Source organism: Meleagris gallopavo, chromosome 1 (genome assembly GCF_905368555.1).
Source record: "Meleagris gallopavo chromosome 1, MGAL_WU_HG_1.1, whole genome shotgun sequence".
NCBI classification, from domain to species: Eukaryota; Metazoa; Chordata; class Aves; order Galliformes; family Phasianidae; genus Meleagris; species Meleagris gallopavo.
In genome coordinates, this window is record NC_139404.1 from 140,933,587 (window position 1) to 140,956,576 (window position 22,990).

Sequence of the window (22,990 nt, forward strand, 5' to 3'; positions counted from 1 at the left end):
TAAAATAAACATCCAAGTGGCAGAGAGAAACCATAACTAGATATGGGGGAAGGGTTTGTTTTTTTTCTGCTATATAACTATGTGCCTTTGACCTTTCAGGTCATATGCTACCCATTTTTTCTGATTAAATACATAGTTTATGTGCTGGAGAGGTTCATCTTAGAAAGCAAAGCAAAATCTAACACTCATACACTAAGTGTATAAACTTCTAATCTTACAACAACATAAGCAAGTAAAGGGTACCTATTTTTCTATTATTTTTATTTTATTTTTATTTTGTAATGTTCCAAATAAAGTATAAAAGTTTTACATGCTGATGAATTACACTGACCTTTTTGTCTATGTACATCAACATACTTCGATATCTTTATACTCATAAAACTAATTTTCTTAAGAGATGCATCTGTTCTGTTTTGGAACATGATGGCAGTGGATGAAACAAGGTGAAATAAAATACTAAGAAAAGCCTAACAGTGTCAATCAGCAGCAACACAGACAGAGAAAAAAACTGACAAAAACTGCAGGAGAATTTACTGGAACTAAGTGACGAATTTCTATCACAGTTGGTACCATATCCATTTTTTACAAGCAAATAAATGTAGACTGGATCATTAACACTTAAATACTATTGCCTTTCACTCATTTTATTTCAGGTAATTACTGTCCTCTACTCATAGGTGTGGACTTTAGGGGACTATTCTACATAATCACTTTCATTTACAATCCATACCTAATCCCATGGGGAAAAAATGTAGTTCTTGCTCCCATAAAGGGCACATAATTAAATACCGTTTATTTTGTTCTCTATGTAAGCATTAAGACAGATAAAGATTTCATATTCAATTAGTCCGCCTTTTTACACACACGTACATGCAGAGCATACACTGTTATCAGAGAATGAATATTGTAAGTGGTGTTCTGGGTACAGCCATAAGCACGCAGACACTGCATATGTATAGCTTGTAAAATATTTGTAGCAGCTTTCATTTCAAGAACAAACCTCCCTATTAACATATGCAACAGCATTTGCAGTGCTAGAAATGGTGCGTTTTACATGGTATTTAATTGCTAGGTTCCTAATTTATAATGAAATGAAAGCATCATTTGGATTTTATTTGTACTTCTCACAGCAGAGTTCATTCTATTCTCTTGTGTTTTCTACCACAGATGAAGATTTTCTTCATTTGTTCCTTTCACATTTTACCTCCTGAATTGCTTGTGAGCTCTCATCTCACATTCATTCTCATTCCTTTCTAAATTTTGCTTTCTTGCCTCAAATTCATAATATTGTTTTTCTATTTTTCTTGGGTTTTCTCCCTGACTTTCCCTCTCACCGTCAACTGTGTCACAAAACATTCATGTTACTTATTTTCTGCCAAAGACAGCTGCAGTAAGGTGTGAAGTACTCCAGTAAATTATCTCTCTCAGAAAGAGAAAGATGTCAAAGGATTTTTTCCTTCTCTCAATTCCTCTCTAGCCCATTTTTGCATCTGAAATTCTAACTTAAAATTTGTTAGCAGTACTGTTTTTGTTTTAATTCATACATTCAAGAAAAACATGTTTTAAGTTCATTGAATAATTTTATAGCAAACTACCTTCGTCTTCACCACTCTTAACATACTAAATGAAACACATACCTGTACAAATCTCTTCGGTTTCATCATCTATGCATTCCCTGTCGTCACATTCACAAAATTTACCATAGACCAGTCCACTTCCTCCTGAGTTTACACATTTACACCTGCCACACTGACATGTACCTGCAAATATTTAAGACATAACTCAATGACTAGAGCGTATGGAAGGAGTTTCATCACTCCATCAGCGACAGTATATATTTCTGAGCAGTAACTAGATAACGAATGAAATGGAAATAATCCACGTCAGCAAGAAGTCTAATGTTGTCTCTAAATAGATACAATATTAAAATGATTCACTCTTAATAAGCAGCATCATATTTTAATATGTAAAATTCACTCCTAGGATTGTCTGTCTTAATTCATGTACTTTAAGCATTAAATCAGTTTTAAAAATTATATCTTCAGCAAACTAAGAGGAAAAAAAAATTGCTTAGCCATCTTTTCAAGAATAAAACCTGATTTTGCCCAGCTCCACAGTCATCTTAGATAAGAGTTAGAGTTTTGCTATTGAAGACCTGAAAATGTTTGTATAATTTCAAAAAGTGTATTTGCACTCTAGTCACCAGCCTCCTTTTATGCTTATTATATGAGGAATAGGATTTAAAAATCTTAAGACTCTATGTAGAAAGTTATTAGTGCGCCAGTATATTATACAAGAGACAGCTAGTTGCAAAAAGTGGGATGGATTTGCTTGACCTGTGTCTCCCTTGATTTAACTATCTACAAGACCCCTAGATTCTTTAAAACCACAGAGTTGAATCCTCTCAGAACATAAGCCAGAGCAGAAAACTTTCTGACATATTACAAATGCAGAGAGCTCAGACGATGCAAAACATGCAAATGTTTTTTTAAACATATCTTTCTTCTATCACCACTGGCCTGAACATGTTTGCTTCTTAGTCTTTCATATAAGGTTGCTCCCTCATCTTGGTGGCTGTCTCTCCATAGCCCACTGTCTCAAACACGAAAGTTTTGTTTTGCTGCTCCAAGGGAAGTAGCAATCCCCTCTTTTCTCTCAGAGAGACAGGTCAAACCAAACAACTGCCTTCTCAGTAGTTTTTGATTTGGAAAACAATGCGTAACTGTCCCGGTCTCAGCTGGAACAGAGTAGATTGTCTTCAGAATGTCAGTTTTGACTTTAGGAAAAACTATATTGATAACAAACTGATGTTTTTGTTCATTTGTTGCTGAGCAGTGCTGCACATAGCCAAGGATGTTTTAACTTCACATGCTTCCCCACCAGTGAGGAGCTGGGAGTGCACAAGGAGGGAAGGAAGAATGACATAACCAGGACAGCTGATCTAAACAGTCCAAACAGGTATTCCATAACATATGGTGTCATGCAAAGAGTATAAAACTTGAGGGCAGCTGGCTTGGGGACTGGCAGGGAATTGGTTGGTGACTGGTGAGCACTTACTGTGTTTCACTCTGTAAATATATATAAAATTACCATTACTATTACTTTTCCTTTCCTTCTCTGTTTTAGTAAACAGTTTTTATCTCCGCCTATGATTTCTACACTTTTTTTCCCCCCACTGGGAGGGGTTGGAATGAGTGAATAGCCTTGTAGTGCTGAGCTGCCTGCCCATTTAAGTTGCAAAATTAAAAATAACAGCAAAGAGAACTACCATACCAGAAAGGTAAATATTAAAATACACCATTAAATGGTTCAGTAAGTTTTCCACAACAGCTTTTTGATAATCATTGTCACCACTTTGGCTGGCTACCAGGTAACCACCCAGATGCTCTTTCACTCCCCTCCTCAGGACAGGGGGAAAAATACGGTGAACAAACTTCTCAGTAGAGAAAAGGACAAAGAGATCACTCATCAATTACCATCACAGGCAAAACAGGTTTAGCTTTGGGAAGATTAATTTAATTTGTTGTCAATCAATAACAGAGTAGGTTAGTAAGAAATAAAAACAAAAGTAGAGTCTTAAAACCTGTTCCTGCAGGGGCTCACCAAGGGCTGTGAACTCCTTCAGGCGCCATCCACTGCTGCACCCCAGATTCCTCCATGTCTGCATGGGGAGATCTGCTCCATGTGGTGCCTGTGGGCTGCATGGGGACAGCCTACACCACTGTGGGCCTCTCCTGGGCTGCAGAGAACTTCTCCTTCATGTCTGAATCACCTCCTGCTCTCCTTCTACACTGACCTTGGTGCCTGCAGGGCTGTTCACTCACATTTCTCACTCCTCTCTCCCAGCTGCTATTGTGCAGCTTTTCCCTTCCTTAAATTTGCTCTCCCAAAGCACATCCAGCATCACTCATCACTCATGGCTCTGCTCTGACATGGGGCAGCTGCTGGGCTCTGCTCACAAGAGCCACTCTTACATCTCTCTGTTTCCAAAACTTTGCCATGTAACAAAATATGAGCTCAAAAGTCCTCAAAAAATCGCATAGCTTAAAAACATTCTGAAAAAAATATATATATATATATTGGAAATTGTGATCTAACACACGGACACACACAAAACTCACTTTCTGTTTTAATGCCATAAATACAGCTTATTGATGTGCAGAATGCCTGACACAGAGGCACTTTCATCAACCTGAAGCTATGGATAAACTATAGTTCTAAAGTAAGCATACTAAATAACTACAGACCATATGCACAGGAATGAGCCTATAGGAAAATCAAGCATTTTAATATACGCACAGTTATTTATCAGTTTCCTGAAACACATTATACAAAATTCTTAATCAGACAAGAAACCAGTGGTACTTAAGATAATACACAAAGAACTTCTTAAGCCATCGAGACAAACAAAAGACATCTTACCTGCACCAGAGCAGATGATATCTTGAGAATTCTTACACATTTCATTGCTTTTCTTCCGTGTAAGATTGCAAGTAGTTGGATACTGACAAGCTTCACCATACCAGCCTTCATCACATTTGCACTTCCCACAGTCACACTTTCCATGGCCTAGTAGTGGAAGGAAAGAGTGTGTCAAGTCCTTTTTTTCTCATTCAAAAAGCTATATTTTCTAATCCATTTCTTAAAAGTAGATTCCATCAATTACATTTAAATTTAGATTTAAATGAATAGATTTAAATGAATATAATTAACAGATTCAATTAATATCATTCATATGAATTCATAAATAGATATGAATAAATATGATCTTAAATGTCTAGAGACACCTGAAATCACAATGACTTTGAAGTCTAATGTATGTCTAAGGAAGCCTAATATTGATACATCTACAAAAAATATTTACTTTATGATTGAATAAGGAGCTAGAACATCCTGTATGAACAGTAGTCTTTCTTATTACTTTTACCTCTTTCTCATTCCCATGTTTCTCTACTCTTAACTAATTTACATAATAAAACTGGAGGTTCAGAGACTCCATTGACCCCCTTTGGCCAATTGTTGGCAAAGTATGGACAGAAACCTCAGCCTGAAGACACTGGAATTAGCTTTAGTGACACAAATCATAAAGAGGTGCATGGAGAGGGCCAGTAATGACAGTGCCAAGCAGTAACTCCCTCCTGCAATAGAAACAGCAGATTCCACCTCCACTGAAAGGTGAAAATCTTTTTTTATGAAGCCTCCTCTAGCTAGTAGTTCCTCCAGCTTTCACCTATCTACTTAGAATCCATTTTGTTGTTGCTGCAAAACTGAATTTTACATTTATAAGGTGACAGTATATTGGGAATGTAGCATGTTTTAGTGCTCACAGAACTGTATTTATTTACAATTATTTGCCAAACACATTTGTCTTAAGTGAACAAATGCAGCTGCTTAATGGTATCTTGTTTTTTTATTAACTGAATAGTACACTGCTTAAAATTTGTGATATATCTAATAGTACAAAGAACTAGAACAATAAAGATAGATAACGTTTTTATGAATTCTTTACTTTTCTTTAAATATTGCCAAATATATATCGCACAGACTAAGTGACAATTTACACTATTTCTATTGTACATTATCACCTTCCACATTATATTTTAGGTGCAAATTTCTGTTTCTTAATATTTAAGTATTCCTTTACAATTTTATATAGTAAATGTAAGGAAAAAAAATTGTAAATACTTTAAAATGAAGTATTTCATTTTAAAATAAAAAACAATTTTATCTACTTAAGTGAAGTAAATTATCTTTCAATCACTACATCTGTTTTAAATGCACTTGTTACCTGCGGAGTCAACTGCCTGAAAACAGAAGCCCAGCCTGCTGCTAATGAAAAGGAACTTAAATAACTACTGTAAGTGAAACATTTTTAAGAGAAAAAGGAGTATCTTGTGTTTCTCCATAACAGTTTGTTTGCCTTCCAAGATGGCCCTAAGACAAGATTCAAATCAGTATCTGGGAAAAAAATATAATAGAAGAACACATGAGAAAATAAAGCTCGTTCTTGTTTTAAAACAGGAGCTGCCACCTTGTTAAATTTTTTTAAATAACTGTCAGTAAAAGAAAGGGAAAAAAGAGAGTAGAATGTAAAATATATAATGAAAAAACTACTCCTGTGATTATTCCACTTCACTGACAGGCAGCGGCATAAGCCATTCTGGAGAATTGAGATAAGTCCTCAGGTAACTGAAAAAACCTAAAGATATAACTATCTCCCCATATTTTACTTCTTTTCAAGGATTACTTATCACAGTGACTTTGCATTTTCCATGTTAGATACTCTTGTGATTCAACAGTTTGATATTCTCTGATGAAAATGAAAAAAAAAAAGAGATGATTTAATAAAAGCAGAACAGATTTTCCTGTTCCCATTCCTAAATGAGTAAGGCAGAAGCCAATGCTGGTTAGTACTGTAGGTCCAGCAGCAGTAATTTCTATTAGACATTCTCTAATATAATGTGTGATGCATAAAGGAAAAAACTTAATTTACCTTGCATTTATACAACTATTTACAGAAAATAAGTAAGAGATATCCATGAGAATAGACACTCAAAGTAGATTTTGGCTTTATTCAACAAGAATTAATGAAATTTTAAAAAATTAATGAAATCAAACTGAGAGGAATAATAAATCTCTTGCATGTGACTGAAGACTGCTATAGGGAATTTAACTCGTGAATTTGTGAAATTGTATTCATGATTTTCATCTTGATCACTTACTTAACCTGATTTTCCTCATTGCAAAGTTTTTTAGAGCTGTAAACCTGTAACAATATTCTACTAAAATATAAAATTGGGTGAGAGGACTATACTGCAGTGTAGAAGGCAGTCAATCTACCTGCAGTATTTTGTGTTACTTCTTGCACCTTTCCTGTCATATAAATGATGCAGTAGGTAATGCAAGTCAGTGGCCACAGTAGTCCTTTTCTTGCTTACTTTCCACTTCAGCATGCACCAACAATACCATTCTTTCTCATGACAAAAGTAAGGATGTGATGAACTATTAATCATATATGCTATGGGCTGGAAGAATATTCAGATGGGTACAGAAGTTTTCTACTGGTTTCAGATTCCTTTCACAAAAGTTTGTGTAGGATCTGTTTTGTTGCGTGTAGATTTCTGTTTTAAATGAAATAGTATGAAATGTTAAATAAGGAGTACATAGCGCTGTGAAAGCTGTGAAGTAATATTGTAACTTCCCAGAGGGTAAATTCTACTATCGAGAGTGAGACTCAGGTATCTGAGGATGGGCCACACAAAAGAAAAGTGAAGAAAAGTGAGCTACAAGACCTTACTAAATAGTTGGTCAAGAAAAGCATATCTTAGAATAATTGATGACACATTAGCTGCATTTTACAAAAATTGCTGCAACATAAATAAATGTGAAACATAAATAAATTAGAATTTAACTTAAAAATAGGGAATATGGGAAATAATAAAGTCTAAAAGAAGTTCTAGAATTTCTTGAAGAAAAAGACTGTGTCTGTGGGCTGTAAAAATATCGGATTCAAACATGTGGGAAAACCTTTTATAATAAAGGGATTCATTTCTAACTGGATGAGCAATCACCTCAGAGAGTATATCTGGAGCACACAGAGATCTCATAGGGTGGAAAATGAAACTAATATGCAAGGAAAACTGTCTGATGTCAGAAAATATATGGAGGAAGCAAGAACAGAAAATTTTAGGCAGGGTCAGATCTTGCAAAATTGCAAGTACTAAAATGTACTTTCATCATTCAAATAAAAAGAAAAGAAAAAAAAAGAAAAAAAGTCTTCATAAAGCAGCAAACAGCATTAAGATTACAGATAATTTACAGACAGTCCAAATTGAAATTAATATGGAGATGTTGACCATAGTTGTAAATGCACTGCAGCTAGTGATACAGACTATGGAAATGAAAATTAATTATCAGAGATGAGAACAAAACAAAGACATGAAATTGTTTTAAATGAAATGTCTAGACCATGATTGTGAGACACCATAACTTCACTCCATATCTTGCAATACTTGAATATGAAAGGCCAGTTTAATAACAAAGACTTCTAATGAATCTAACAGACTGATAATCAAATGTCTGAAAAATAACAGTAATAATAAACTCTTTTTTTTCCTTTAAGAAAAAGGAATGTATGTGATCCGGGCAACTAAAAAAAAGTTGATCTGACCTCATGGGGCACTTTGAAAGAATTTGAAACAAACTGAGAAGCATTGCACAACTAGAGGTATTGAAGTAGTGAGAAATGGAATATAAATAATAACAGCTTTTTTCCAAAATTGACTATGTTAAGTTTACCTGTCTTTATAAGATTACTGATATTTCAAGAGAAGGAACACAGGAATGGTCTGAACATATTCACCAAATACGATACCACTGTGGAAAAAATTAAATTATTCTGGATAAGGTATGCTAGAAAAGTGTAGGGATCACAATTTGATTTAAGGGAAGGAAATAACATTAGGATGAATGCAGTATTACTAGAAAGGTAATATTTCAAATAACATTTTTGGAACTAAACATATTTTTTAATGATGTTGATACAAAAATCCACTGTATGCTAAAAACATTTGCCAGTGGCCAAGTGATTTAAGACCTCAGTAAAAAAGTGAAGATGTAAAGTCATACAGAATGAACTGGGCTGACAGTCTGAAGGACTGAAGTAATAAAAGTGGATTTAAATTAGTGTTACAAAGCACAAGGTCACACACAGATACAAAGAGATACCATAGGCTACAGCCTTCCCAATTGGAAACAGCAAGAAGAACCTGAGAATATACTCATGTCAGCTGTGGAAAGATAGTGTGACTAAGTCTTTCACCAAAATTGTCTCAGACATACACATTGAAGACATATCAGGAGGGGCAGAAAATGGTCACAAACCATGAAAATCCTACACATTTGTATATTAAACAATCATGGATCCAAGTTATTCTCAAAAATTACCATTAGGTCTCTAAGCTTCAGAATTTTTTCAGACAAATACTTGTGGAATTGTAACCATTTACAAGATGGATAAAAAAGTTCAACTTCTGGCTCTGCACAGGGCCACTCAAAATTCAAATTTTATGTGACCACTTCCTTAAGAAGCCTGCTCCATGCCTGACTACTCTTTGGTGAAGAACCTTTTCCTAAATGCCAAATTGACCCTCCTTCTCCCCCAGCACAGCTCCATGTTGTTCCTTCAAGTCCTATCACTGTCACCAGAGAGCAGAGCTCAGCACTGCCCCTCTACTCTCCTTGGGAGGAGTTGGTAGCCATGATGTTACTATTAAGAGCAATGACTAGGAGTTAAACCATCTCACTCAAAAATGATAATTAAAACCACATTCCATTGGTTGACTTTCTTTTACTCTCAGACTCTTAACATCATTCTAAAAGCATTCTAAAAATGTTCTTCTACTACAGATATGCATTCCTATATATCTAAGAATGAAGATACAAAGGTGAAATCTCTGACAAAAGGTTCTGAGACCAGAATGGATCTCACTGTCTTTGAGGCACTAATCTGGAAGGATAACTTCACAAATTTCACTTATTTCATATGTAACCCATCATGAGAGATAGGTACTTCTGCTGAATGACTCAGATGCTGCGTGGGCTGGGCAGTCCTCAGAGAATTGATGTCTTTCTTCAGTAAACTACTGGTAAGCATACAGTGACTGGATACACAAGGATAGATGCTGGGACTTTGGAATCTGGAGCAACACTAGACATACACCTGTGCAAATAAAAATTGGTTCATTATTTCTCTTTTGATTCACTTATGTATACAATAATCAATGTCAGATTTAAAGTGTTTTCACATAATTACATGAAAGAGAGAAGGAGATAACTGTTTAAGGGCCGATCTCAATCAGCTTATGTAAACAATTATCTTACATGATTACTGGGTAAACCAGAAACTGAACTGGAACATTGCTTCTATTTCTATCCAGCAGAAATTATAGCGTTCTGCAGTGCAATCGCTTTTCTGTGCCTCCCTCTGGAAAAGATTTTCTCTACTTTTGAGCCATTTTTAGCTTAGATTTCTTTGATTTCCTACTAATGTTCACTGCTACTAAAAGCTCTGCTACATTCTGTTGGTTAAACTTTCTCATTGGGAATAAATAATCAAAACAAATGACTTGTTTGGTCGCCTACCATGTTCTTCCACCTACATGTACCCTTTTCCCTGTAAGATGAAAAGAGTACTTTCTGTCTCGGAGTAACTGTAAAATATAATCATGTACTTCATAAACTGCAAGGACCATGCCTTTAAATAAATTCTTGGTTCATTAAGCAACACTATCGGAGATACTAAAAATGATAGAGTACTTATTTGTGTGGTTGTGTAGGGTTAGTTGTAACGCTCACCACAAGAAAAGTTTCTCAGTAGAGCAAAAAGACTGACCAGACATTAAAACACTCTCGGATGTCCTTCTTTTCACTTATTTTTAATAACTAAAGCCCAATTACTTTATGTAAGAACACAAGTTGTGGCAGTTCTCGTTTTTAAACTGTAATGAAATCAATTTCTTAAAGACAGATGAGATTTAGCTTAAGAATTCCTTTCTACAGCATAAAATCAGCATCAGAATGAAATAAACAGCTGGCATGATAAATGAATTGGGCTTGTTATTATGCATTTTTAGCAGCCACAGAGTGATTCACAAAGTGCTTTTCAAAGGTAAAAAACACTTCATTAATTAGATGAAGAAATATGAAAAACTTGTTATGTATACCTTCTTTAAATTGGGATGCTAGATATAAAGATAGATTGAGTTGTAAGACTTGAAAATTTCGGGGAGTAAAAATGAAAGTATTCTCCACCAATTTCAACCTACACCAGTATAGTGAAGATATAGAGTGAATAGGTCCTTCAATTGGATTATTTTCTTTCCTCCAATTAATGAAGCAGATATTGCTGTTTTACACCAATGTAAATTTAGTGCAAATATTTCAGATTATGCTAAGGTAAGATTAATGATATATCTTATTCTGCTTAGGTGCATTTGAAAATCTCAATAACTATGCTTTGCATTAAGCTGACATATATATCTGTATATCTTTTTTCTTTTCATTTTTATTGTCGCAATTTGAAGAAAAACCATTAGGTATCACCACTTTTTTTTTTTTTTTTCTTTTGTATCAATGCACTTCAAATGAACCTCTCTTTATGTCTTGGGTCTTGGCTGCTTTAGTTGTATTAATTTCAACAAAACCCAACTGCTTTCCAGACTTTTGCAGTATACCATAGAAATTCTAACCATACTGAAATAAATTATTTCCAGTAAGGCAGGGTTTTTCACAAAAATACTGACTCTTCCTTCTCCTTGCAGCTGATTTGTTTCTCTATGTTGGCACAATTGCCCCGTGAGGATAAACTATAGATTGGTTAAGGGAACTGATTCGAATTTAGAAAAAGATCTCCAAAAAAAAAAATAGATTGTGATAGTGTCTGATGAAAGTGAGATTTTTCAAGTCCCTTCATCATCAAACTACAGCCCTGATAGGAACTGCGTCAAAGATTTTCAAAGGAAGACTGTAAGCCTAGAGGGCTATAAGAAGGAAAAGAAACCAAACCTTTAAGTAGTCAGAAAAGGTTTCTAAGAATGCAAGAAACTTTGAACTTAGAAGTTCTTATGTTAAGCCTTTTTTTTTTCTGCTTATTTAGAGTATCCAGATCTTGAAGTAGCTCAGAATAACAGACATGAGCATTCAGCACTGTCCTTTGGCAGAGCAAATGAGCCACTGTGATGAGAGGGTTTGTAACAGTTTGTCTCTCAGTTTTATTTAGTGATTGGATTCCCCTCTTCTCCTTCAAGGCCATTTAAAGTGGACTTTCGGAAGTAAAACAGAAGTAGTGACAAATAATTTCAATTTAGTTATTGTTGAATGAACTTCAAAAATATAATCATAACTTGTGTTAAATCATAATGCCAGTAGGACTATGTATGTTACTGCAAAAGTAACGCCTCCTATTTATTTCCTTGTAAATTATAACATATACAAAGAGCACAATAACACTATTTGATAGAGAAAATTTCAGCTACAAAACACTATTTTTCAACATAGCCACCATTACTTCTACCTTTTCACCAGCAACGAACAAGAGCCTGCATGCTGTACTTGTAAATATCTGCACTGGTGGAGGTGATCCCATGTTTCACAGCTGCTATGACAGCATCACTGCTAGAAAATGTTTCCCACCCAGTGTATCCTTTTATTGGTCCAAACAGATGGAAGTCAGAAGGTATCAAATCAGGACTATAAGTAGGTGAGGGAGACAGTTCAGTCAAGACTGATGATGTGCTGCAGTCTTCATACTGATACGGGGACTAGCATTATTGTGCCACAAGAGAAAGGCTGTCTTCTTCTCTGGCCTGCTACATACACTGTAGGTTTTGCACAGAAATCACACATGATGAATTTGAAGCCATTTTAAATTCATATGACAGTGGGTAAGTATCCCATTACTATCCAGTGAGCGTGGTTGACTAAATAAAAACTCTGGAAGTTCCAGTCTTGAACTGCATCAGTGTCATGACATAGAAGTCAGACTTGATAGTTTGCCCAGGTTTCAGGAAATCCAGAAGGATCACCCTTTTTCCATCCCGAAAGACAGTGCACATCACTTTACTTGCTGAAGACTGTGACTGAACTTTTTCTTTAATGAGGAACTCACATGTCACCACTCCATGTGGTAGAATATTTCCAAGCAGGAAGACTCTCTCTTGGACAACTCATGCCAGTGCTTGGTTACCCTCACAAGTAGTCTTTCCTGATGTTTAGACATCTTGTCTAAACAGTTTCAGTTTGCTTCCACCTCTTTTCCTGTCATGAGAAACATCAAAGAAACCTGGTTCTGCTGTCTTTGTACCCTCCCTTTAGGTATTTACAGACATTATTGAGATCCTTCCTGAGTCTTCATCAGAATGAGAAGTCCCTGCTCTCAGCCTCTCCTCAAACAAGATATGCCCCCATTTCTTAATCATCTTAGAGGCTATAGAATGGACTCTCAAGCACCATCTCTCTCTTGTGTACAGAGATCAGAATAGAACACAGTATGTCAGAACACTTTTTACAGGTTACTTACAAAAAAATAATAATAATAATAATTAAAAAAAAATTGTAATGACATTCTAATTAATTTATTTTAATGTAAACCACAAGATTTTGAGAGATCACATCAATAGGAAACAAAACTGAAAAGAATAAAACATTTTCATTCCAACTGCTTGATTTATACATATTCTTCTATATAGTTTCGTTAAACTGTTTCCAAAATGACAAAATAAAACACATGGTTTCTTGGGTTTTTTTCTTTTTGTTTATTTGCTTTTTAAAGTCAAAAAGATTTTTTGGAAGTACATTTCGTAGCAAATTCTGAAATATTTTTTAATCATTGTTTAAGAAAATTAATGTGCAAAACATTTCCAGATTTCCTAAAGGTTGCTCTGCAAATTTTATTTTGTTGCCAGTTGCAACATACAGCAAGTTTAATGTATGGTTTTAGCACTATCATTTTATAGACAATGTTCTGAGACCTAATTGTCTTTCACAGCTTAAGTCTTTTACTTGAAGATTATGTAAACTGCACATTTATATATGTGAAGAACAATGTGTTGAATTACACTGCACAAGTAATTAGTATTAATAAATTTGTACCTATGTGTACATATACCTGCCTCCAGAATAAAAGACAGTATGCATTTTTCCTCTAGCTGTGCCTTTTAGTACAGGTTAAAAACATAATAAAAAAAATGATACTGCTGATTACTGTCATTTCCTTTTTCCCCCTTTTGGCTATGAATTCAAATTCCCTATAAAGTGAATAGACTCAACTTTAATAAAAATCAATTAGACATTGCGAATGAATAAAATAAAAGAAAGGAACACTCAGTTGAATCTGTTCCAGTTTGTTACCCTGGAGGTGGCACAAGTTGATATAATTTTAAATGTGATTCATGCTGTTTAGACAGATGATATAAATATCTCAGGGAGACAGAGATAATTTAGTTTTATCAATCAAAACAGTCTAGAGTCGAGGTTTCTGTTAATAATTCAGGGGTTTCATGAAAGATTCCTTACTTATTTTTAACCAAATGGTTTCTCATTTTTTGAAGAACAAAAATAATCAACTTTTAAGTAGGAAGGTCTTTTAATAGGCTGAGCCACTATACTTTTTCTTCTCTAGAACAGAGCTTTTTAGTCACATACTTTTGCAATGTTGAGTTTTGTGCAAGTATTCTACATAACAAATAAAATTATACATGAACTATTCATTTCCTTAAAATAGCTTGCAGAGAAGGAATAAATACAAAAGTGCTTCACATACTAAGATATGTAGACACTTTAAAACCATTGACATTGTAAAAACTGCATTCCTGTGGGAAAAAGACTTACAAACCCAGCAGGTTCATATTTGTGTTATTATGCTCAAGAGCAGAAATAACTGAGTTAAATAAACCTGTTTCCTGAGTCTAAGCTATTTTGCTGTGTGCCCTGGGTTCTCTAAAAAATGGCAGCTCAGGCTATGCCAGCTGGCTCAGATACTCTTCACTGCCTTCTTCCACTACACACGGAGCTTTTGTCTCCACAAGCTCAAAAATTCTGATCCAAAATGGAATGAAGCAGAATTTTTGACTTTCCATGAGATTAAATGGTAATATTTGGCTCCCCTTCTCTAAAACAAACAAACAAAAAAATCAACCTCAAATACTATTGTATTTTTATTAAAAAAAAAAAAAAGAACAAATTATTGTTCCCCCAAAGGCCTGCCCAGCATCTAGTTAACTTAATTCAAACCATCAAAGGATTTCCAGAATACCATGAAAAGAACCATGAAAACATGCTTGTCAGCAAGACTGGAAATCTTGGAAGCCTTGTTTTTACTAGACCTCTCAAGTTTTCCAAACATGGATCTTTGTCTCAAGAGAGAGCTATAATCACTGATGTTTCCATTTTCAGAAAGCTACAACAGTGACCTGAAAATTTAAGACACAGTGACTACTGTTTCAGAAAATCTCTTTCTAAAGGTACAATTGAAAAGAAATTTGAGAAAAGCTATTTTCCTTCTGCATTCAACAAATGAGAAGTATACAATGAAGTCTGATTTCATCCCCAGTTTCCCTGCGTGTCTACTGACAGCACCACCAAAATTTAGTGCATGCTGCTATGTGGTCTGCAGAGCCATGGCAAGATGATGGTACCAGGGATCATCCCATTCTCCATCCAACTAAATAACATTGTTCCTACAGCAGAATGACTTGGAGCATTAAGTGTCTTCTCTCAAGAGAGGAAGGACTCCCATAGCTCGACAGGACTCTCCTCAGCTTTATCAGAGGTGTTGGGCTAGATGATCTCCAGAGGTCCCTTTCAATCCCTATGATTCCGTACTTGCTTTCAACAACAGAGGTGCAGAGACTGAGAACAGCTTGTTGAAGAAAAGAGCTATGTAGCATCAACAGTCACTTGCTGCAGTAAAATCGAAGTTCTAAACCCTGGGTACTGCAAGACATTTTCTGGGAAGATCTACTCTTCGTTCATCACTGGATACTGGGGCTGTTTACACAGACTGGATGAAGAACCCTTTGAAAGCAACCCCATGGAGAAGGATTTGGTGGTCCTGGACATGAGCCAGCAGTGTGTCCTTGCAGCCCAGAAGACCTGGCTTACATTAAAAGAGGAGTGGCTAATGGGATGATTGTCCCCCTCTACTCAGCTCTTGTGAGGCCCCATCTGGAGTACTGCGTTCAGGCCTGGGGCTCACAGTACAGGAAGGACATGGAGCTCTTGGAGCGGATCCAGAGGAGAGCCACTAAGATGATCAGAGGGCTGGAGCACCTCTCCTATGAGGAAAGGTTGAGGGTACTGGGCTTGTTCAGCTTGAAGGGAAGGTTCTGCGGAGACCTTCCCTTGTGACCTTCCAGTACTTGAAGGGAGCATATAAACAGGAGGGGGAATGTCTGTTTACTAGGGTGAGCAGTGATAGGACAAACTGAGATAGGGGAAGTTTAGGTTAGATATTAGGGGGGTGGTTATGCACAGGAACAGGTTGCTCAAGGAGGTTGTGGATGCCTGAAGGCATGAATTCAAGGCCAGGCTGGATGTGTCTCTGGGCAGCCTGGGCTAGTGGTTGGTGACCCTGCACATAGCAGGGGGTTGAAACTAGATGATTATTATGGTCCTTTTCAACCCAGGCTATTCTGTGATTCTATGCTTCTATGATACCTGAAAGTATTATTCATGTGAAGTTTTAGCTAAACCTTAAGATCTTAATCACTAAACTCAAGGGTTAGAAAAGTTATGACCACAAAAAAATGTTATAATTAGCGGTCATGGCAAAGGGTTTGCTGGAGTTCAAGGAGCCATGGGACAGTGCTCTGTATAGGTCCCTTCCAACTCGAGATATTCCATGATCCCATAGTTCTATATCCAGTTAAGTACAAACTGATTTTAAAAGTAACCAGTGTATCTGATCATTCTGAAAAATATTTTTTCAGCAAGTCTTTTAAGAAGAAAATTATGTTATGCAATTACAGATTTAAATTAAATTCAGCTAGTACTGAAGAATAAGTAGAGCACAGGTCCACACCACAAACTTAAGGAATGGATGAGCTCATATTGGCTGTAGCAACTGTAGCAATATTTGATTTACTACTTATGAAATGTAGCTAGTACTGTACTCAGTGTCTGGTGAGGGAGCCACTCACGAGTCTTTCCTTTTATCTCAAAATAAAGCTGTATGAACACCATGTTCTATTGACAGTGTCCTCATGCTTGGCACCAGAAATGACCCATGATGTTTAGTCCTAAGAAAATTCTTAAGAGATGAAAGAGCTATAACAATGGTGAACCTTAGCAGGATCCATGCAAACTTCCATGTCCTGATTAAAGTTTTAGTAACTGCTGCAAAGCCTGAGGCTTCCAGGGTCTCAAGGGACTTAAGATTTATCTGTGATATGCCCTTTTTTCCTCATGCTATCTTTGGTAAGTGGTATTTTAATAAATCTACAGACTGAGTGCCTTTCTTACTGGGATCTATAACAAACACTAGCTCAGGTGTGTTACAGTTTTTCATAGCATCACTAAAAAAAATCAGATCTACAGTTTGCCAGTAAGCAACTAATCCAACAAGCTATCAATAAACATCAACTAGGTAAGATAGTTCCATAGAGACAAACAGAAGAAAAATGAGTCTTAGAAATTATTCACAGCATGGTAAACCTGATGTCAAAAATTCCAAATGACAAGCCTGAAAAAACGATGTGTACACAAAAAGCATACACCTAATTCAAGCCAAATCACCGCACAAAGCCTATTTGATGGCTGTATAGTCACCATCAAGTCAGAAACTAATACATTTATGCTACTTCTCCTTCCCATGTTGATCTAGAGGGAAGAATAGAGGACACACCACCATAAAATGAATACAAGTCTCTGACAATGATAATGAATAAGTAAAATTAGCAGCATCATGAAGAGTTATCAGTACTCAATAATCATTCTTGAGGAATAATTGACTGCTGATTCAAGGGCTTTCTTCAAGCCAAGGATCTGCTAAAGGATGTACTTTCCTATTTGGAGTAAATACATTTAACGCTACCTATTAATAATTAATATCTATTAATAGTTGCTATCAAATTTGTGTCTATGCTTTACCAAATATCATTTCTACATAACTCTTAATGACAATTATACTAGTTAAAAGGAATGAAAAATAATTTTATTTAGTGGTGTTTATATGTAAGTAGTGAATTACGGGATGTGTTTGTACATTCTTCCTACAGCTTTTATTAAAAAATTAGTTTAAAATAAATTCTTTGTGGGCATGCTTTACACACCAGTATCTCAGAGAGAAACATAAGTGAAATTAATGAGTTTCCTCCATTTTAAAGCAAGAAATTATTTTTCTGTGTACTGTTAAACAGGAAATTTTTCTAGCAATTTATGAATCCCTAAGCTGAATCATTAACTATCCCCTGTAGAGTTGAGCCTAGTAGGAGATTTGGTTCTTCTTTCTCCAAAACAGTGCAGATACACACTTGACATAGAAAATATAAATGGGAAGTAACAGTTCAATACCTTGCCACAGTGCAGATTTAAATTGGTAAATACCAGCTATTAATACCTGAAACTGAGTCACTTGCCTCTATAAAACTTCTATTAGCACATGAGGAGAATTCATTATAAGGGAAGAAATGTATAAAACTAGATTATTGAAGTGTGTACTAGCTTGCAGTAATATTGAAAGAAAAAAAAAACAAACTTGAGCACTGCACATAATTTCAACCAGATCACCGCAAACACGTAACAGGGGCACACACTAGCATTCCAGTGAAGAGCATGGGTCAAATTTGAAATATAATTCTGAACATACTAATTTATGCCCACTTTTACCCACTCTTTTCAGAAATGCCAAATGTTAAACAAAAGATTGTCAGGATTTATTTTGGCTACATTCTTCCCCCACTGTATTGCTAGATATTAGGTTTTGCTTCTCTTGCTTTTTGAAAGTTACTCATCCTGTAACACAGTCTATTTTTTCACTATGCTCTTAGAAAACATAAACATTTGTGAACTTTCAACCTGTTCAGAGATTATAGGGTTTTTTGTATATTTTTTTGAAAAATCTGAAGTTCAGCAAAATAAGACTGATACCACTTCCTAGAACATGCCTCCAGTCAAGCCAAACCACCTGCAGCACATCCTGTTTTTATCTTTGTCTCCAAAGTACAGAGTTCCCAATTTACAAAGTTGCACACTGGCAAACTGATGAAACTAATAGAGACTTGACTTTCAAAAAAAAATTATGTATAGTATTCAAGAAATTTTACCCCTGTGCTAACAGAAAACTAAAATATTTTACAATTAATCTTTTACAAAGGCTTGATTTGGATTTGTAGCATTCTGCTTTCTATGAATGTTCTAAAATCAGTGACTCAATTTGATCAGATGAGCTCAGCAAGTAGAGTAATGGGAGCATCGGAGAAGGCACTGTAGAAGAAATAAGTTCAAAAGAGGATTCCTTAACAAATCATTGCATCTTCTTTGCAAATAGGAATGCTGGCAGGGAAAAGGAGGGGGAGGGAATTAAAAATAGAATTTCACCTTTTTTTTCAAATATTTATTGAGAAAGGATTATGAAAACATAGACTAGTCTGGGAACTGGGTATTATTAATACATAGCCCTTCAGTTCTTCCCATGGAAAAGAATGCACTTGAATTTCTCAGTGAAGTTTGACCTGGATCATCCCTAGCTCGTCTATACTCAAAGGGAGAGAATAGGTGGTTCCAGTAAGAGGTTGGATTTAATTCACATTAGAAGTAGGCCTACTTATTTTCTGTAGAAAAGATCTCACTTTCTGCTAACCACACCAGGATGTACATCGTTCTTGCTTTCATACCCCTACACCTTTTCTAGTCAGTGCATTACCCTATTCAAGAAAATTCATCTATTTTGTCAAATATGTTTTTTAATGCTATTTCTTCAGTTGCCTTCCATGAAAACTTCATGTATAGTACAATTCCCCTCGCAGATCTGAACAGTACAGCCTGAAAACCTATGCAAGCATTTTAGCAAAGTTTGCTGAGTTCCTAAACAAGTTACCTCTGCTTCAACACCAAAGCAGTGGGTGAATATCTTCAGAACTTTCTGTAGAAAGCAAGGTCAAACAATATAGACAGAGGCAAAGTAATACACATAATAGGCAGAGTAGGCACTACTGTGTTGTTTATTGTTTACATAAGGTAATTTACAGAAGAGAAAAATGAAAAACTACTTGCCTAGAGACACAAGGAGAAAATTGCTGGCAGATGGGAACAAGACTCCAACTGTAATACATGTGGGGATTTCCATCCTTTTAAACAAAGAGTAATCAGCACACTATTATATGTTTTTAAAATACCACAGACTGTAATTCATTGCAAACTGAAATTAATTCCATTTTTATTCCTTGGTTTGAAATAAATCAGAGAAATCTTTTAAGAAGAAGAATATAAAGACTAAAAGGTGAAGAGATTGCTTTATTTGCTCTTAAAACCTTATGTTTCAGTTGCCAGATTAAGAAAACTATTTCTTGGTGTGGGTGGTATAATTGAACTAATCAATCACTTTATGATGTTATTCTCTTTGATTCACATTTAATTGTACAGCTAATAAGTAATTAACGTAGGGGGGGGAAAAATCAAACAATTGAATGACATTTTCCATTCCTGACAAAGTATGAAGAACTGAGAAAAGTATATCTAAGTGTTCTGAAGTATTTTCATGTGAGCCCTGAATTCCCTCCATTTCATATAGATATATAGTTGTATTATCATATCATCTTTGCATATCATTATGTACTATCAGGTGTTCATGTGGCCACTTAAATTCACAGAACCCAAAAACTATGGGGAAAAAAAAATTACCCATGATTCATGGATAGGGAATGAAAGATGATGGAAAAAATACGAAGCAACAAAGTTTAGTTAATGTGCCCAAGATACTTGTACAGCAGGATGGGATGGCCTTTGTCTCCACACTCATTTCATGTCAGTCAACTGTCTTGTCCCTACACCTTGCATTTTTCTCATAGAGAATATACAGAATCCATCCTGAAAGGAAAGAAGTAAACAGAAGAGACTGGCCCATTAAAGTCAAAGGCAATGCTCATATTGATTTTTACTTGTCTGATTTCATTCTCAAATCTAATCATTCTGCTCATGACAAGGAAGACTTTTCATCAAATGAAAAGATCAAGGGATCTTCAAAACGTCAATTATGGCAGCTGAAAGTAAAGTTGTTTTAACAAAGGATATGGATAGCTTTTATTAAGAAATCTTTCACATAGACTGACAAAAAGGCAGACTCTCCGACAGCATTGGAAAAATAAGATTCCTAAGAATTTCAGTGGCAGTGAATGAAAAGAAGAACAAAAACATTGTTTTCAAATTAAGAATCTAGTACATAAGACTTGTATTGTTCCTCTGAGATGAAGATATGAATCTCTTAAAGAAGACAGAAGAAAAAAGGAGTAAAGCAGTTAAAGAAGTGTCACCAAGATAGCTTGATAATAGAAGAGTATTTCATTGGTGTTGTCTTTTTTTTATTGTTTTTCTGTATTCCTTCTCTTAATTGTCCACTTTAGAAACTTTTTGAGGGAAAATGTGGAGGTAGGAGATCTAGAAAAATGAAAAATATCCAATAAGGGAAGTTCAGAAATCAAGAATAAAAAGATTTTCTTTTCAGCTTCTTACTGAGATATACTAATAGGAACTCTAACACAATATTTACTGCACTTGTAACTTTGTTCATGCTGTTTACTCACAGCTTTTCAAGTCCAACATAATCACAAACAAACCTAGTTACAGCAAGACCTTGACTAGTCAGAGAATTGAATGGTTATTGATAGAGTTTTAAATAAAAGGCAAAAAGAAAGTAACTTGAAACAAGAACATGCTAGTCACAGAAAAAAAATAACGTAATCAATAATTGTTAAAATTGTGTCTGGAAAGACTAAAACAACTCCAAGCTTTCCTTTCACCCCTTTGGTGGCATAGCTTTATTTCGTAATGTTTTCAAATATGCAACCTTCACGATCATTCATATTTTGTGGAAAATCAGTTATCACAGAAATTAACAATGTCTGCTTATTATGGATGTGTTATTTGTTCTAGGAAGTAGATCAATTTGAAAGACAGACTGGACAAGGTCAACAAATTCATGCCAACATGCTGAAACTTATGAATATGGACAAATGTAAGACTGACTGTGATGGCTTAGACCAACAAAAGTGAATGACAGATCAACAGAGTTTGCAAATTATACTTGACATAATAAAATGTAGGAAGATAATATTTTTCCTTAAGTATTTAATGATCTCATTAACATGTCCCCCACAGAGGGGAAAAAAAAAAAGAAATAAAAGTGTCATGGTTCTATGATTTTGGATTATTGGTATTCCACATCATAACGTCATGTCATGCACTGGGAGTTAAAGAGTTAATGCTCCAGTTCTGGGTATCTGTCCTAGAAGAGAAGAAGAACTACATACCCAAAGCCCAGAGGACTTTGCGTTCAGAGAGGAGATAAAGCCTCTGGCAAGGTCATGAGACTGGGCTCTCCTCACTGCTGCTTGACTTGACTGCACGTCTCACTTCAGCATTAGTGTAAGGTCTTCAGTTTTTGGACACTCTCGTTTTATTTGATTTATTATCTCCAATTCTAATGATATTTTATTAATTATATTGTATTATAGTGTGTTACCTTGCATTCCAATGTCTTATTTAGTAAACTAGTTTGCTTCTACTCAGATAATTACTGCTGTTTTGTTTTGGGGCCCATCTCTCTATCCTTTATACATTATCTCTTTCAGGGAACAGGATCTGCAGGTCCCTCCACCCTGCTAGTAACGGAACCAGGCCAAACCAGCCCATAAACCACTGACCAAAAGGATAGACTAAAAGAAGAAGAGAAAAGGAGTGGAGAAGAGAGGAGAGGAGAGGAGAGGAGAGGAGAGGAGAGGAGAGGAGAGGAGAGGAGAGGAGAGAACACTGAACCTTCTCAAAATGCCAGCTACATTATTAATTTATTTTGCTACAACCACTCCCATCCCCATGCCATATTCTTTGAATAAGCATGCTGATTTTCAAAAGCCAAACTGTGTGTGTTGCAGAGCAATTGTAATTTTTGTTAATTTGTGCTGAAAACAATGAGCATGAGGGGTGCCAAGGGAAAGGAAGGGGAGAGGAGAGAAGGGGAGGGGAGGGGAGGGGAGGGGAAAAGGGAAAAGGGAAAAGGGGAAAGGGAAAAGGGGAAAAGGGGAAAAAGGAAAAGGGGAAAGGGGAAAGGGGAAAGGGGGGATAGGGGAAAGAGGAAAGGGGAAAGGGGAAAGGGGAAAAAGGAAAAGTTGGTTGGTTTTTTTTTTTCCCACATGGAGCTGACAGCCTACAGAAACAGCAGGGTTTACATTTTGTGGGTGTGAATTATTGGTTAGGAAAATAAGTTCACATTCATTTTGGA

The 22,990-nt window shown here is 35.7% G+C and overlaps 1 protein-coding gene across 1 annotated transcript in view; it reads right to left on the reverse strand.

Moving 5' to 3' along the window:
- ITGBL1 (integrin subunit beta like 1) overlaps window positions 1-22,990 on the reverse strand; it is a 134,570-nt gene that overhangs the window by 75,561 nt on the left and 36,019 nt on the right. Inside the window, exons 3-4 of the mRNA XM_085215545.1 lie at window positions 4,423-4,569; window positions 1,638-1,760 (exon numbers count right to left, since the gene is read on the reverse strand). Coding sequence (XP_085071671.1) covers window positions 1,638-1,760; window positions 4,423-4,569 — 270 coding nt within the window. The remainder of the gene's footprint in view (window positions 1-1,637; window positions 1,761-4,422; window positions 4,570-22,990) is intronic.